This window comes from Mytilus galloprovincialis, chromosome 10 (genome assembly GCF_965363235.1).
Source record: "Mytilus galloprovincialis chromosome 10, xbMytGall1.hap1.1, whole genome shotgun sequence".
NCBI classification, from domain to species: Eukaryota; Metazoa; Mollusca; class Bivalvia; order Mytilida; family Mytilidae; genus Mytilus; species Mytilus galloprovincialis.
In genome coordinates this window covers 16,678,276-16,695,408 of record NC_134847.1, presented here as the reverse complement: position 1 = coordinate 16,695,408, position 17,133 = coordinate 16,678,276, and the positions used below count along the sequence as shown (strand labels likewise).

The 17,133-nt window shown below is 33.4% G+C and overlaps 2 protein-coding genes across 7 annotated transcripts in view; one reads left to right on the top strand and one right to left on the bottom strand.

The window, feature by feature from the left end:
• Positions 1-17,133, top strand: part of LOC143049928 (general transcription factor IIE subunit 1-like) — a 49,895-nt gene that overhangs the window by 11,887 nt on the left and 20,875 nt on the right. For 5 of the 6 annotated variants that reach the window (XM_076223706.1, XM_076223705.1, XM_076223703.1 and 2 more), the window contains exon 3: positions 5,233-5,431. In XM_076223706.1, coding sequence (XP_076079821.1) covers positions 5,233-5,431 — 199 coding nt within the window. Of the gene's footprint in view, positions 1-5,232; positions 5,432-6,454; positions 6,639-7,471; positions 10,278-17,133 lie in introns of those variants that run through there. The other variant, XM_076223707.1, reaches the window with a different exon arrangement.
• Positions 1,166-3,138, bottom strand: LOC143048778 (uncharacterized). Its single transcript, XM_076222652.1, has one exon. The coding sequence runs from the start codon at positions 3,136-3,138 to the stop codon at positions 1,342-1,344; it is 1,797 nt and encodes a 598-aa protein (XP_076078767.1). The 3' UTR covers positions 1,166-1,341.

Here is a 17,133-nt window from a genome sequence, read left to right as displayed (position 1 = left end):
TAACCATACTTTGCCACCATTAAGATTTTTGTCCAGCCTGCAACTTTTGTTGCAGAAAGCTCGACATAGGGATAGTGATCTGGGGGCGGCGGCGTTAGCTAACTTCTTAAAAGCTTTATATTTAAGAAGGTGGAAGACCTGGATGCTTCATACTTTGTATATGGACACATGGATGCCTCATGTTACGCAGTTTCCGTCAGTCACATGTCCAATATCCTTGACCTCATTTTCATGGTTCAGTGACTACTTGAAAAAAAAGTTAAAATTTTTTTTATAGTTAAATTCTCTCTGATTAGTAGTAATAGGTTAACTATATTTGGTATGCGTGTACCTTGCAAGGTCCTCGTGCCCGTCAGACAGTTTTCAATTGACCGTGACCTCATTTCATATGGATCAGTGAACAAGGTTAAGTTTTGGTGGTCAAGTCCATATCTCAGATACTATAAGCAATAGGTCTAGTATATTCGGTGTATGGAAGGACTGTAAGGTGTACATGTCCAACATGACCTTGACCTCATTTTCATGGTTCAGTGGTTATAGTTAAGTTTTTGTGTTTTGATCTGTTTTTCTTATACTGTATGCAATAGGTCAACTATATTTGGTGTATTGAAATATTATATGATCTATTTGTCAGTCTCACAGGTTTCATTTGACCTTGACCTCATTTTCACAGTTCATTGCTCAGTGTAAAGTTTTTTGTGTTTTGGTCCTTTTTTTCTTAAACTATATATGCAATAGGTCAACTATATTTGTTGTATGGAAGAATTGTTAGCTGTACATGCCTGCCTGGCATTGTTCATCTGACCTTGGCCTCATTTTCATGGTTCATTGGTCAATGTTTAGTTTTCTTGTTTAAGTTTATGTGACAGTTGTAATAAAGCTTTATATTTAGGACTATCAACATACATTAATATCAATGATTAGTAAAGAAGGCGAGACATTTCAGCGTGTGCACTCTTGTGCCAGTTTGTGTTGGAGTTTTATGGACTTTAATAACTGAGGAGGTTCTTACTATGGGACTCTACAGGCATATTAAGAAGTGGCAGGGTTAAACTATTTATACAACATGCCAAGTTCCTTTTTATTGGAATCTAAATCACTAGTAGACAATTTCCAGTCAACTGACAGATATTATAAGGCATTTGATCATATTTTTGGATACAAATTAGTTTGATAGTTTAATTTAAATAATAATTCGACAGTAAACATACCAGTCAAGCTGATTTCATGAGTAATTTTGAAAGTTCATGATGTTTTACTCCTGTGAATGGATGTAGTTATAGCACAGTAATAAGCCTTTGAAAATTAAATATTTACTTGCACTTGTTTCTGTTTTTTGCTTTAAACTAAATATGAACATCCTTCTATGTTCAGTTCATATAACTTTGCCATGTCCATACTTTCTCGATTTGATTCGCATCCATTCCTTTGAAATGATCGACACCCAATAAAAAGTTTGGTTGAAGTGCAACATAGAGAAAAGCTACATTGTATGCCCATGTCACTCAGGCTCACATACGCAGAAAGTTGTCCAATTGGACTAAGAATATGTAGTGCATTGATACTGATGTCAAGTACTAAGATATTGTTTGATGGTGCAGCTTGGATAGCGATTGGGCAAAATTTCTTATAAAAAGAATTATTTAAGGTTGAGTGTCCCTTGTAATATGCAATGTTATCTTTTCCCAATAAGATGACCAGTCTGAATGCACTATAGGTATCATGAGACAATCCATCAATGACAAATACATTTTGCATGTCATTTGTGCAAGCTACAGAAAGAGGATATGTGAAAATTGGTTGTCCATATGTATCATATTCCATTACATGCTCATTTTGTCCCTTTTCATTCATCCGTATCACTACTCTTTTTCCATGTTTAGGGTAGTCATTATTAATGGCTCCTACCACAATTAGAAATTCCCTACTGCAAATGGCTGAAGGGATTACATATCCTACTCCAAAATCTAATTTACAATTCCTTAATCGACTGATCCTTTCATCAATACCTTGAATTTGATTGTCATTTGTACATAATAAGATACCATTCCACTTGGAAACAGCCATATCATAAACTATGATTTTGTAGCTTGAGATTTCTTTTAGCTTGTTTCCTGTTGGTTGGACTTTCTGTAGGATTCCAGACGTTCCAATGTTTGAACATATCCAAATGTGTCCATCTTTGCAGTGTGCAACTCTATAAACAGTGTCAACAGTTGTTAGATATTCTTTTCCAATCTTTAAATCAATCTTTGTACAAGGATTTTCCGCATCTTTTGATGAACCATTTTTGAATTTCAGTAGTCCAAAATTGTCTTGAATGAAATTTCCTGGAACAAATGTTGGTAAGATTTCTTTGACATCTTTCTTTTGTGCAGTGTATTGAAAACTCTCGTTCAAAGAAATTTCGATATCTTTTATATTCTTGAAAAACTTATTTCCATCTTTAATGTTCATTAGGTCCTCTGCTTTCTTCATTCTTTCTTGTATGGTCATTCTTCTTTCTTTGACTCTGTCAATTTCCCTCGCAGTTCCCACTTGTATTAAATCCCATTTTGTATCCAGTTCATCTTTTACTGATTTTGTAAACTTTTCTACTTCATCGTTTACTGCCTTTTCATGAGTTATAATTTTCTCGTTTACTCCTTGGTATTGAATTTTGTTATCTTTTTGGATTATTTCCAATTTTTCAATTTCATTTGTTAAAATTTCTTCTTGTTTTTTCATTGTAAGAGTATGTTTTCTCAAGTTTTCTCTCTTTAAAGAATATCCACTGCTTATTTCTTCAAAGACATGAGATTTATGTGTTTTTATTACACATTGCACGCAGACAAGTTTGTTACATGATTTGCAGTACATGCAACAGGTTTGATCAGAATGGTCAGTACATTTTATATCACCAAAATGTATTTCTTCTTCACAACTGCGGACTTGAATTTCTTTATTTCCGACATCTTTGATGTTGACAATTTTGTGTTCATTGGCTAACTTGAACTTTGGATGAATTTTTTCCTTACATTTTTGACACATAAGTAAATCACAATCCAAGCATTTCCACTCTATACCTCTGGCAATCTCACAGATTTGGCATAACATAGGAGCTTGTCCTTCTCCGTACCCTTCTCTTGAATCCGCCATTACTAGTAACTTTAATTATCTACAGATATGTGTTTCTCAAAGTTTACTTTTACTCACACTCACCTATTCCAGAGACATGCAAATGTGTATATATGTCTCTGCCTATTCCAAATGAAATTTTACAGACAAGAGATTTTAAAACAAAATGTTTTCATATATATACATATATATAGCAAAACGCTTCCATATGAACAATAACTCTTTCCTTTTTTTTTTTTAAATAAAACTTGTAATTTTGAGATGGTCCCTTTTGTTAACTACAGGTGATAAAAATCTACAAGTTTAAAATCCACTTGATTATTGGTAATACAATCTATAATGTGACATATACATATGAGGTCATGCAGTTTATCATTATAGGGTTAAATTATAGAATTTCAAACCAGAAATCATAAGTTTTAAGTTATTTTGTTGTAATTACGGTTCTTGCAAATTGAAAAAGTCTTAAGTTTATTGAAACAGCTAGTTTGACTCTTATTACCTCAAAGTAGACAGAAAATAGATAACCATTGACAAAGCTTTTTTCCTATATGCATTTATCACCTGAATAAAAACTTAATCAATCAGATGCTTATTGAGACATTTCAATGTGTGCACTTTTAGTTTAGTTTAGTTGACATTTATAAAAAAGGAGACGCGACACACCCACATTTATTAATTGTATAGCCAGATATATTATTGACTATTTAGTGCCATTATGTAGCTGCCTCATTGATATTTGCAAATATAATTATTTCAATTAGATATAATCTTATTGATACATATGCATGTGTAATCCCCCCTTTCTGAATTTGAAAAAAAAAATAAAATTGACACCATCTTGGCCATTATTAGTTTAGTTTATTGTCGAGCCTGCAACTTTTGTTGCAGAAAGCTCGACATAGGGATAGTGATCCAGCGGCGGTGGCGGCGGCGGGGGTGTTAGCTAACTTCTTAAAAGGTTTATATTTTAGAAGGTGGAAGACCTGGATGCTTCATTCTTTGTATATAGATGCCTCATGTTACGAGTTTCTGTCAGTCACATGTCCAATGTCCTTGACCTCATTTTCATGGTTCAGTGACCACTTGAAAAAAAAGTTCAGATTTTTTGTAATGTTGAATTCTCTCTTATTATAAGTAATAGGATAACTATATTTGATATGTGCGTACCTTGCAAGGTCCTCATGTCTGTCAGACTGTTTTCACTTGACCTCGACCTCATTTCATGGATCAGTGAACAAGGTTAAGTTTTGGTGGTCAAGTCTGTATATTCGGTGTATGGAAGGACTGTAAGGTGTACATGTCCAACTGGCAGGTGTCATCTGACCTTGACCTCATTTTCATGGTTCAGTGGTTATAGTTAAATTTTTGTGTTTTGGTCTGTTTTTCTCATACTTTATGCAATAGGTCTACTGTATTTGTTGTATGGAATGATTGTAAGGTGTACATGTCCAACTGGCAGGTGTCATCTGACCTTGACCTCATTTTCATGGTTCAGTGGTTATAGTTAAATTTTTGTGTTTTGGTCTGTTTTTTTCATACTATACGCAATAGGTCTACTATATTTGTTGTATGGAATGATTGTAAGGTGGACATGTCTAGCGGGCAGATGTCATGTGACCTTGACCTCATTTTCATGGTTCAGTGGTCAAAGTTAAGTTTTTGAGTTTTGGTCTATTTATCTAATGCTATATGCCATAGGTCAACTATATTTGGTGTATGGAAATATTTTATGATCTTTATGTCAGTAGCGCAGGTTTCTTTTGACCATGACCTCATTTTCACAGTTCATTGCACAGTGTTAATTTTTTGTGTTTTGGTCTATTTTTCTTAAACTATAAGTAATAGGTCAACTATATATATTGTATAGAAGCATTGTTAGCTGTACATGTCTGCCTGGCATGGTTCATCTGACCTTGACCTCATTTTTATGGTTCATTGGTCTTTGTTTAGTTATCTTGGTTAATGTTAAGTTTATGAGACAGTTGTAATAAAGCTTTATACTTAGGGCTATCAACATAATATCAATGATTAGTAAAGAAGGCGAGACATTTCAGCGTGTGCACTCTTGTTATTTCATATATTTTAACTAGATTTACATTTTGATTTTTTCAGATCCAAACAGAAATCTTCAGCACAAGGAGATAAAACAACATGGAGTGGAGATGCAACACGTGGCCGTGATTTTGGAATGTCAGAGAGTACTGTTACCATTACAGTGGACGAGGAGAAGAAGAAAGAAGCTGTCAGGGAGAGACCAGTCTGGATGACAGAGAGTACAGTAGATGGGGCATCTAATGATACCAATGAATTTGTAAGAATCATATCAAGTAAATTCAGTAATTAATGCATACATTTGTTTATTAATGCAAAGCACTCGTTACTGGCATAGATGCCAGATTTAATTATTGTGATTACATAAAACTTTGTAAAGGTACATCATTACTGAAATCATTAAAGTTTTTTATGCTTGGAACATAATTTTGTCACATGTTTTGCAATATTAGAAAAAAAACATAAAAAACACCAATTTCTGAATTTACAGTATATACAGTCACTATAAATGAATAACAATTATGTTAATAATATTTATGCCCCACCTACGATAGTAGAGGGGCATTATGTTTTCTGGTCTGTGCCTCCGTTCGTCCGTCCCTCCGTCCGTCTGTGCGTTTGTTCGTCCGTCCGCTTCAGGTTAAAGTTTTTGGTCAAGGTAGTTTTTGAAGAAGTTGAAGTCCAATCAACTTGAAACTTAGTACACATGTTCCCCATGATATTATCTTTCTAATTTTACTGCCAAATTATAGTTTTGACCCCAATTTCATGGTCCACTGAATATAGAAAATGATAGTGCGAAGTTCAGGTTAAAGTTTTTGGTCAAGGTAGTTTTTGATGAAGTTAAAGTTACATCAACTTGAAACTTAGTACACATGTTTCCTATGATATGATCTTTCTAATTTTAATTCCAAATTAAAGTTTTGATCCCAATTTCACGGTCCACTGAACATAGAAAATGATAGTGCGAGTGGGGCATTCGTGTACTATGGACACATTCTTGTTTGAATTTAATTTGGTCTCTTAGAGCTATTTTCCAACTTTAGCTCCAACACTTGGGGCTTAGTCAGCAAACTAAATTTAAAGAATTGCAGAAGCCACTTTGCATAAGAAATACACATTGTAATGTTAAATACTTTCACGCAACCAGTAAACCATAGGTAGTCAGTATGTATACCTCCACTTACTCTTTTCTCTATCCTCACAGCTAGTGATCCTCAAAGTTTGATGAAGATTTCTGAAAATATATTTGTATTTTTAATCTACCAATACACTATTTCAGGGTGTACCAAAACAAGATATTGCAGGACCTTCAAGAGCAGATACATCACGTAATGTCACCAGTAATGAAATAGAGACATTATTAATAATTCACGAAAAGAAAAGTGGTGCAGTACCTGGCATACCTGCTGAAGATAGTTCTAGTAGTGACTCAGAGGATGAAAAGAAGCCTTCTACTTCTGCAGGTAAAACTTCTGAAACCACAAATGTTGTCATCTTCTTATCATTAAATCAATAATTTGAATTAACAGCTTTCAAGTATATCAATTTAAATTGACTGAAATAAAATTGAAATACTTGATATTTTGTTCTGATAAAAAGCAGAAGTGCTGACAGAAAATTGCTTCGATCTGTTGAGAAAAAACAAAACATTTCTCTCTAGAGTCTAGACCTACAGGTATTTTTCCAAATTCAGGTTATAAAGTTTTGTCACACTAACAAAATCATTTTATTTGGCATGAAACAGCCTGATAAAGCTGAGTTCCTCACAATTTTTTTTATTTGAGGAGTTCTTGTTAACCCTTTCACTGATAGCAGGCAATTTAAAAGCAGAGATGTTTGTCTTTATCTAGTTCAATTATCACACGGTCAACATTTATTAAAAGATTGAGTGAACATACAAACGTATATATAAGAAAAATGAGATGAGGTATATATGATGCCAATGAAACAATACCCACCACAGTTTAGAAAAAGTGAATGTAAGCACTTTATTGACTTCAACAAGGAGAAAACCCCATACCCTGTTGTCAGCTATAAAAGATTATTGCATTATAAATTTGAAACATTTGAATTGAGAAAACTAACAGCCTCATTTATAACAAAACAATTTATGAAAACAAATTATACAGAGGGCAACTAATGACAACCACTGAACTGCAGGCTCCTGACTTATGGAAAGGCACATAAAGAATTATTAATAAGCACTCAGCCCTCTCCCTAGCCTGGGGAAAGGTTGAGTGCACACTTATACTTATTCGTTGGCCTTATCTATTGATCACTTAATATATTATTTCAGCTGTAGAAGAAATGGAAGATGATGATGATGATGAAGGCCCTATGGTATCCATAGGTGGTGCTAAAGTTTCTATACATGACGTAACAGATGATATGGTGGCTAAAATGACACCCCAGGAGAAGGAGGAATATATCAGACTTGGACAAGAAATGTATCAAGACATGTATGAATAATGTTGAGAACTAAAGTTCAATATTATCAGGAAACATTCGCAGCAGTTCTATTTTGACTCATTCCACAAGTGTTCAGTTGAAAAATACATAGTTAACATTATTTTTAAAAACATGTTCAACATGTTAAAGAGACACAGAGTTTGTGCTTGTTAAACAAGGAATTATTTGAAACTATTAAGAAATTTATATCTTTTTTAAGTTATGACTTATTTCTTGAACTAACCCCAAAGAAGGTAAACTAGCTTTGTTGAACAGTTACAGCAGATTCCAATGAGTATGAAGCTACAGTAGATTCTTTGGTAAGCTTTCTTGCTAGCTCAACCATGAAAGGTACATCCAGCCTTTGGGTGGAGTCAATAGTTAAACAGAGAACCAGTCAGAACTAGTGACAGAATATAAAATTTACAAGTCCTAGTTTTACAAGTCAGTTTAAAAATAAGTTTTCAATCTAAATTTAAAATTTATTGATAAGTTTAAGCAAATTCACAAGCATGTTGTAGGTGTGTTTGATTTGCCAATTTTATTTCAATCAATTACTCCGTTAATTTATTAATACAGTTGTGTGTATGTTCTTTTTACAATGGTACAATCACGGCGTAAATATAAGGTTTATGACCCCTTCTGTTGCCTTTGAATTACAAATTTTTCAAACTGCAATAGTATAAAAACAGCAAAGACAATAAATAATAGAGATGGGCCATTTTCAAATTTTATATATATGAATGGGAAACTGAGCAAGCATTATTATTTATAGTTTCATTGCATTTGAAAGTTAAACAGGATTTTATGGCAAATAAACGAATATTTTTGTAGAAAATCCACTAATATTTTTGTTATAAAATTTTAAGCATAGATTGCTCACTTGATTTTCTATGATGTGCTAGCTTTTTTCTATGATGTTCTAGTGTTTATTGTTTACAAAAAGTCCTAAACAACCTTTCAATTAAAAAAAATCGTGCTCATTCATGAAAGTCAAACGCACCCTAGAAGGTGTACTTGAATTGGTCCATATTTATATTTGTTTAATATCTAAATTTATAAACTTGTTTTAAGGAAATCATTGCTAGCACTGCTTGCAATAATCCTCCATCTATCAAGCACCAAATTGCCAACTATGAGAGTACAAGGGGAAATGCTGTGGATTTTCTATTTTCCATTTGTTTAGCATTGAATCAACACTAAATATTATCATCCTTGAACAAAACATAAACCGTAACTCTGCTTCTAATTTATTGTAATACAAAGAATTGTTTAATTCAATCAAAGACTATAAGAAATAAAATTTAATTCGCAAAGTTGTTTAGGTAAACCTGTATGTATTAAACATACATATTATAAACAGGCCATTGATATGAGTGTTTTCATTGGATGATATATTGGTGCTATGCTCCTCCCAATTTTGAGGTAATAATCATTTCATGGTTGAGCTAGCAAGGAAGCTAACCAAAGAATCTACCTGTAGCTTCATACTTGTTGGAATCTGCTGTAGTTAGTTTTATATTTAAATCTGTGTTACCTATTCAAGATCCTGTATTCTGTAATGCTAGTTTATATAAAACCAGAAATTTAACTGATTTTCTATTTTCCACCTTTTTCCAGTTGTAGTTATTTCCTTTATAACTAATGTTAATTGATCTTGACCAGTTTTTCAATGAACAAAAATATTATTTAATCATATAGCCTTGTTATTTGTTAGTTATCATTTATTCTTACAAGCCATGGAAGGGTTATTTTAATCAATGTAAATCATTGAGGAATTTGTCTTATTATCACTATTTGAATGTTTAACAATTCTGTTGAGTAATCCTTCAAATAAAGGCAACAGTAGTATACCGCTGTTCAAAATTCATAAATCAATAGAGAGAAAAATAATCCGGGTTACAAACTAAAACTGAGGGAAATGTATCAAATATAAGAGAACTACGACACAACAGAGACACAACACCGAAATGTAACACACACAGAAACGAACTATAATGTAACAATGGCCATTTTCCTGACTTGATACAGGGCATTTTATGAAAAAATAGTGGGTTGAACCTGGTTTTCAAAGATTGATCTTGTAAAAAGTAAAATAAGAAAGAACTGAACTCTGAGGGAAATTCGAAATGCCAAATCAAAAGCTGAACCATGTCTGTAATATTGACAAGCAATAATTATTTAGTTTGAATTGGAAACTGTGAGTTATAAATATTCGAATTGTTGAGGACAACTTTTCATCAGAAATAAGAATTAACGTTGCATTGCTGAAAAAAGGATTTGATACTTGTAATATCTATTAGTGTGTGATATATATATATAATGTAAAACAGGACTAGTTTCTAAACCTATCATATAACAAATTGTATTAACATGGATTTTAAGAGCAATATGCTCAGTTCATGCAGTGTAGACTTTTTATTGCAAAATCCTCAATAATTGAAATTCTAGTCTGACTGTTATGTATTTTCCAAGGTATTTTATGAATACTTTTATTAACAATTAATGAATATTTGTCTGTTCCTTTGGTTTACAAAAAAATCAATACTGTATAGATTGTTCATACATGTCAACAACTTTGCAATAATTTCATACATAATATAAATGTATAAACTTGTTTATTAGATTTGAAAAACATTAAATGATAAACTTTAGATTGCTTATGTGTTTTTGTCAAGCCTGCAACTTTTGTTGCAGAAAGCTCGACATAGGGATAGTGATCCAGCGGCGGCGGCGGTAGCTAACTTCTTAAAAGGTTTATATTTTAGAAGGTGAAAGACCTGGATGCTTCATACTTTGTTTATAGATGCCTCATGTTACGAAGTCTCCGTCAGTCACATGTCCAATGTCCTTGACCTCATTTTCATGGTTCAGTGACCACTTGAAAAAAAAGTTCAGATTTTTTGTAATGTTGAATTCTCTCTTATTATAAGTAATAGGATATCTATATTTGGTATGTGCGTACCTTGCAAGGTCCTCATGCCCGTCAGACAGTTTTCACTTGACCTCGACCTCATTTCATGGATCAGTGAACAAGGTTAAGTTTTGGTGGTCAAGTCCATATCTGAGATACTATAAGCAATAGGGCTAGTATATTTGGTGTATGGAAGGACTGGAAGGGGTACATGTCCAACTGGCAGGTGTCATCTGACCTTGACCTCATTTGCATGGTTCAGTGGTTATAGTTAAGTTTTTGTGTTTTGGTCTGTTTTTCTCATACTTTATGCAATAGGTCTACTATATTTGTTGTATGGAATGATTGTAAGGTGTAGATGTCTAGCTGGCAGATGTCATCTGACCTTGACCTCATTTTCATGGTTCAGTGGTCAAAGTTAAGTTTTTGTCTTTTTATCTAATATTATATGTCAAAGGTCAACTATATTTGGTGTATGGAAATATATTATGATCTATATGTCAGTCCCGCAGGTTTAATTTGACCATGACCTCAATTGCACGGTTCATTGCACAGTGTTAAGTTTTTGTGTTTTGGTCTATTTTTCTTAAACTATAAGTAATAGGTCAACTATATTTGTTGTATGGAAGCTTTATTAGCTGTACATTTCTGCATGACATGGTTCATCTGACCTTGACCTCATTTTCATGGTTCATTGGTCTTTGTTTGGCTATCTTGGTTAATGTTAAGTTTATGTGACCGTTGTAATAAAGCTTTAAACTTAGGACTATCAACATAGTATCAATGATTAGTAAAGAAGGTGAGACATTTCAGTGTGTGCACTCTTGTATTATTTTAGTATGGACAGGCTTCACTCTATTTTGTAAACTTTATAAAAATGTAGGGCTTACCATTAGATGAATATTACAGGGGGGAATTCTTAATCATTATCTCATTTCTCATCTGAATTAATTATAATTGCCATTTACTCTAGTTTCTTCTACTATTAATTGACATCCATCGTATATGCTGTAAGTGGCATTAAATTCTAAAATTCAATCAATGAATCTCCTTTTTCATAGGATTTAACATTTATAAGTACAAAGTGACTGAGCCTACAAACTATAGTGAATATATATATTTCTATTAAGGTTTGTTAAAACTGACATTGGAACTTGTAGGTGAAATGAACTTTGTTGTTCCTAGATAATTCTCTCACTTTTTTATTGTGTTATTGCGCTATTATTAATTTTTGTCGAGCCTGCAACTTTTGTTCCAGAAAGCTCGACATAGGGATAGTGATCCGGCGGCGGCTACGGCGGCGGTGGCGGTGTTAGCTCACTTCTTAAAAGCTTTATATTTTAGAAGGTGGAAGACCTGGATGCTTCATACTTTGTATATAGATGCCTCATGTTACGAAGTTTCCGTCAGTCACATGTCCAATGTATTTGACCTCATTTTCATGGTTCAGTGACCACTTGAAAAAAAGGTTCAGATTTTTTGTAATGTTGAATTCTCTCTTATTATAAGTAATAGGATAACTATATTTGGTATGTGCGTACCTTGCAAGGTCCTCATGCCCGTCAGACAGTTTTCACTTGACCTCGACCTCATTTCATGGCTCAGTGAACAAGGTTAAGTTTTGGTGGTCAAGTCCATAACTCAGATACTATAATCAATAGGGCTAATATATTCGGTGTATGGAAGGACTGTAAGGTGTACATGTCCAACTGGCAGGTGTCATCTGACCTTGACCTCATTTTCATGGTTCAGTGGTTATAGTTAAGTTTTTGTGTTTTGGTCTGTTTTTCTCATACTTTATGCAATAGGTCTACTATATTTGTTGTATGGAATGATTGTAAGGTGTAGATGTCTAGCTGGCAGATGTCATCTGACCTTGACCTCATTTTCATGGTTCAGTGGTTATAGTTAAGTTTTTGTGTTTTGGTCTGTTTTTCTTATACTTTATGCAATAGGTCTACTATATTTGTTGTATGGAATGATTGTAAGGTGAACATGTCTAACGGACAGATGTCATCTGACCTTGACCTCATTTTCATGGTTCAGTGGTCAAAGTTAAGTTTTTCAGTTTTGGTCTTTTTCTCTGATACTATACACCATAGGTCAACTATATTTAGTGTAAGGAAATATCTTATGATTTATATATTAGTCACGCAGGTTTTATTTGACCTTGACCTCATTTTCACGGTTCATTGCTCCGTGTTAAGTTTTTGTGTTTTGGTCTATTTTTCCTAAACTATAAGTATAAGGTCAACTATATTCGTTTTATGGAAGCTTTATTAGCTGTACATGTCAGCCTGGTATGGTTCATCTGACCTTGACCTCATTTTCATGGTTCATTGGTCTTTGTTTAGTTATCTTGGTTAATGTGACAGTTGTAATAAAGCTTTATACTTAGGACTATCAACATAATATCAAGGATTAGTAAAGAAGGCGAGCCATTTCAGTGTGTGCACTCTTGTTTATTCTTGTTTTCATTTTTTCTTATGTGCTTTGTCCATTTGCCTTACTGTGCTTCTTTGGTACATATTTATTTTGTTTTTATAGTTTTAATTAGATTATAACACTATATTGACTGCTTTACCCCTATTTGTGACTTATTACCTATAATGTCTGTTCGTTTTGATCACATATCGTTATTAATATAATGGAATTTGATATCACTGTCATACAAGTCAGAGGTTTAGCTAGCTATAAAACCAGGTTTATTTCACCATTTTCTACTAAAAAAATGCCTGTACAAAGTCAGGAATATGACAGTTGTTATCCATTCGTTTGAGCTTTTGAATTTCCAGTTTGATTAGGGACTTTCTGTTTTGAATTTTTGAGTTAAGTATTTTTGTGATTTTATGTTTAAGTACAAGCAGAATCGTGGAATGGAATTCCTCAGACTGGTTACTTGATATATGAAGGCAACACTGAGTGGTATACTGCTGTTCAAAAAGTCACAAAACGATTCAGAGAAAAGAAATTCCGGTTACAAACTAAAACCGAGGGAACATATCAGCTATAATAACAAAAAACACTAGAGCACAACAAAAAACAATCGACAATGTACCGCATAGAAACGAACTATTAGATAACAACTGCCATATTCCTAACTTGGTACAGAATATTTTAAGAAAATATGGTGGGTTGAACCCGGTTTTGTGACTAGCCAAACCTCATGCTTTACAGGCACAAACTATAGTGAATATGTATGTTTCACATCTTGTCCATCTTTTACACCATTAGAACTGATAAATCTTTTGGTAAATGCCATTCTAGAAAACGGAAATACAACTCTCTAGACTTCAGTGTTTTTACAATAGGTCAGTTTGGAAGTTGTACAGCAATGTTCAATTTTATATCAAACTGGATACTATGCATAGCTGTCTCTATTGCAGTCTTTCTCCCTTGTTAAGAGGTAGGGCCAATTTGCCGGGATTTTTTTTCACAGAAGGGCCAATTTCAAAAAGTGCCGACAGAATAAAATTTACTATAAAAACAAAAAATCAAAATGCTTTTTGATCAATATCTCGATTTACATATACTATGATATGTGTGATCAATAGTTAATTTAACCCTCGAAAAGGATGAAAGTCCAATATGCGGAATTTCAGGATGTTTTTAGGTGGGAAAACAGGGAATCCCCCCCAGAAGGACATTTCAAACCAAAAAAAAGTTATGATTTTTATGACTGTTGTAATTCATATTACTTTTTCCCTCAAAAATGAAATTGGTTTAGTGTGTCCTTATACATAAAAAACAACTTTTTAATGAAAAAATTGTCACATCACTAAATTGTATCGATATAGCTCCTTAAAGTGGCTCCTTCAGTAGAGCACAGAACTACTAATAAAATTGAGAATGGAAATGGGGAATGTGCCAAAGAGACAACAACCCGACCATAAAAAAAAACAAAACAACAGCAGAAGGTTCTTCAATGTAGCGAAAAATTCCCGCACCCGGAGGCGTCCTTCAGCTGGCCCCTAAACAAATATATACTAGTTCAGTGATAATGAACGCCATACTAATTTCCAAATTGTACACAAGAAACTAAAATTAAAATAATACAAGACTAACAAAGGCCAGAGGCTCCTGACTTGGGACAGGCGCAAAAATGCGGCGGGGTTAAACATGTTTTTGAGATCTCAACCCTCCCCCTATACCTCTAGCCATGGTTTTGAAGAAAGGGTTCGAATCTCGCTCAAAATATTTGCATTTTTGGTGTTGTTATATTAAATTTTAATGTTTTTATCATATTTTTTTGGATGTTTGCTTAATTCATAGAGTCATTATGGTTCATTTTGACTGTATAGTTTACTAGTATATCATTTTACATGTACTAAAGAAAAAAATAATGTATCGCTTACTGTGTGCATTCCTATGACTGTTCACACTCTTGACTTACTTTCTATATATGTGTTTACATTTAAATTATTACATATATTCAAGGAACATCTGCCGTCAAACTGATGTAGGTGCCTGTACATAACCAATAACACGAGAATTGATTCTATAGCAATGAAGCCCAAATATTGCGGGTGTAATATACACATAACTTAAAAAAAAAGGCCATTGAATACAAGTTTCAAAACAACACAAACAATTTTTCGAAACCTTTTTTGAACATGGTATTATATGTAACAAATGCAGTCAACAGCAATTTTGTAGTCAATTCACAAACTGTGTACATACTAGCACTGAAATGTTTACCACCGTCCCTCACACCGGTACCTAAGTCATCAGAAAATAAAACAACAGAATAGAACAAATCAATTACACTACATATCGTGATTGTAGGTATAACATCAAGTCAGTCATAATAACATTCCATCATTACCGGACTGAACAAAGAAATAACACGACGGGTGCCCTATACGGTGCAGGAAATGCTTACCCTTCCGAAGCACCTGATTTCTTTCCTGGTTTTCAGTGGAATTCGTGTTGTTTCTTAATTATTATTTATAACTGTTGATGTAAATGTCCTTTGGTTTTTGTGAGTCTTTGTTTACTCCTTGGTTTTTATTGTTATTGTCTTACTCACACATGTTATATTGACTTTTCTTGCATTTTAAAAAATCGGCCCTTCCTTGTGATACAGATGCAACAGCATATTTTTTCGGATGTTTGCTTGATTCATAGAGTAATTCTGGTTCATTTTGACTTTATAGTTTTGTGACTTTTTAAACAGCAGTACACTACTCAGTGTTGCCTTTATATATCAAGTAAAAAGAACACTGTTCAGAATACAATAATAAAAGAAACAACACAAACTCCACTAAAAACCGGGAGTGAAATCAGGTGCTCCGGAAGGGTAAGCATTTCCTGAACCGTATACGGCAACCGTCGTGTTATTTCTTTGTTCAGTCCGATAATGATGGGAGGTTATTATGACTGAGGAAGAATATCAGATATGATTTCTGACACAATTTCGTCATAATGGCCAATCAGCTCATGATGGCGACCGTAAAATTTCTTGAGTGATGACCTTTATTTGATTGATTCATAGCCCTGTCTTAGCAACTTTTGAGAAAGCAGTATTCCTCGTTCAACAAAATCAGCGTACTTTGAGCTAGCTCTAGAGTAACGTATCAATTGAGACACATATACTCCATATGCTGGTTCCGCTGGGATGTTGCTACACAGAAATGGAAAGTTGACTATAGAAAAATTCAAATCATCGCGTTTGTCATAAATTTTGGTATTCAACCTACCATCCGTAGTCATTTCGAGAAAAAGGTCTAAATATGAAGCAGATTTATTTGTGTCGGTAGTATCTTTAATTTCAAGTTCACTTGGATATATTAAATGTAAGTGATCACTGAATCTATTATTATTAAGAGACAGTACATCATCAATATATCGAAAGGTGAAATTAAAAGATTGGGCTAATTTCTTTTCTACTTTCTGTACAAGCCCTTGGATAAATTCTGATTCATAGGAATATAAAAACAAATCTGCAAGTAGAGGAGCGCAATTGGTACCCATTGGGATTCCAATAATGTGTTTGGAGACAAACACAGGGTGATCTATGACCAACTGATGTAAGATGTTCTCCGGTTAAAATATATACATGTATTATCTTATCTTATCTTATAGACGATAAAAACTTAAAAGACCAGGACAAATACAGATATGCATATATTCAGAATGAGAAAAACACGATTTGAATTTGTTCGATATTATTTGGCTCCTTGACAAGTTACGTGGTATGGTACCTTGCATAAAGGATGTAAATAATAAAATAAAATCAATATTAAAAAATCAATAGGCTTGACCTTGTTTTTGTAGGAATACCTGTTCAAGGTATGAAAATAGATGATGTGACGTATTTTCATGTACTATAATTAGCATCTATCGGGCTATTTTAAATTACCTATCTTATCGAATGAAACGAATTCCCGGCAAATTGACCCTACCTCTTTACAATACTTTTGTAACATCATTTGAATACCCCTACATTTGATATTTAATTATTCGTATTTGACCCATTTGTACAAATATTAATTGCAAAGCAACAGATAAGAAAGGGTCAATCATGTAAATCGCATTTAATTCAAGAAGTAAGAAAGAAATTACTTGTTGTCTAGACATAGTTTGAAGTAATGGTA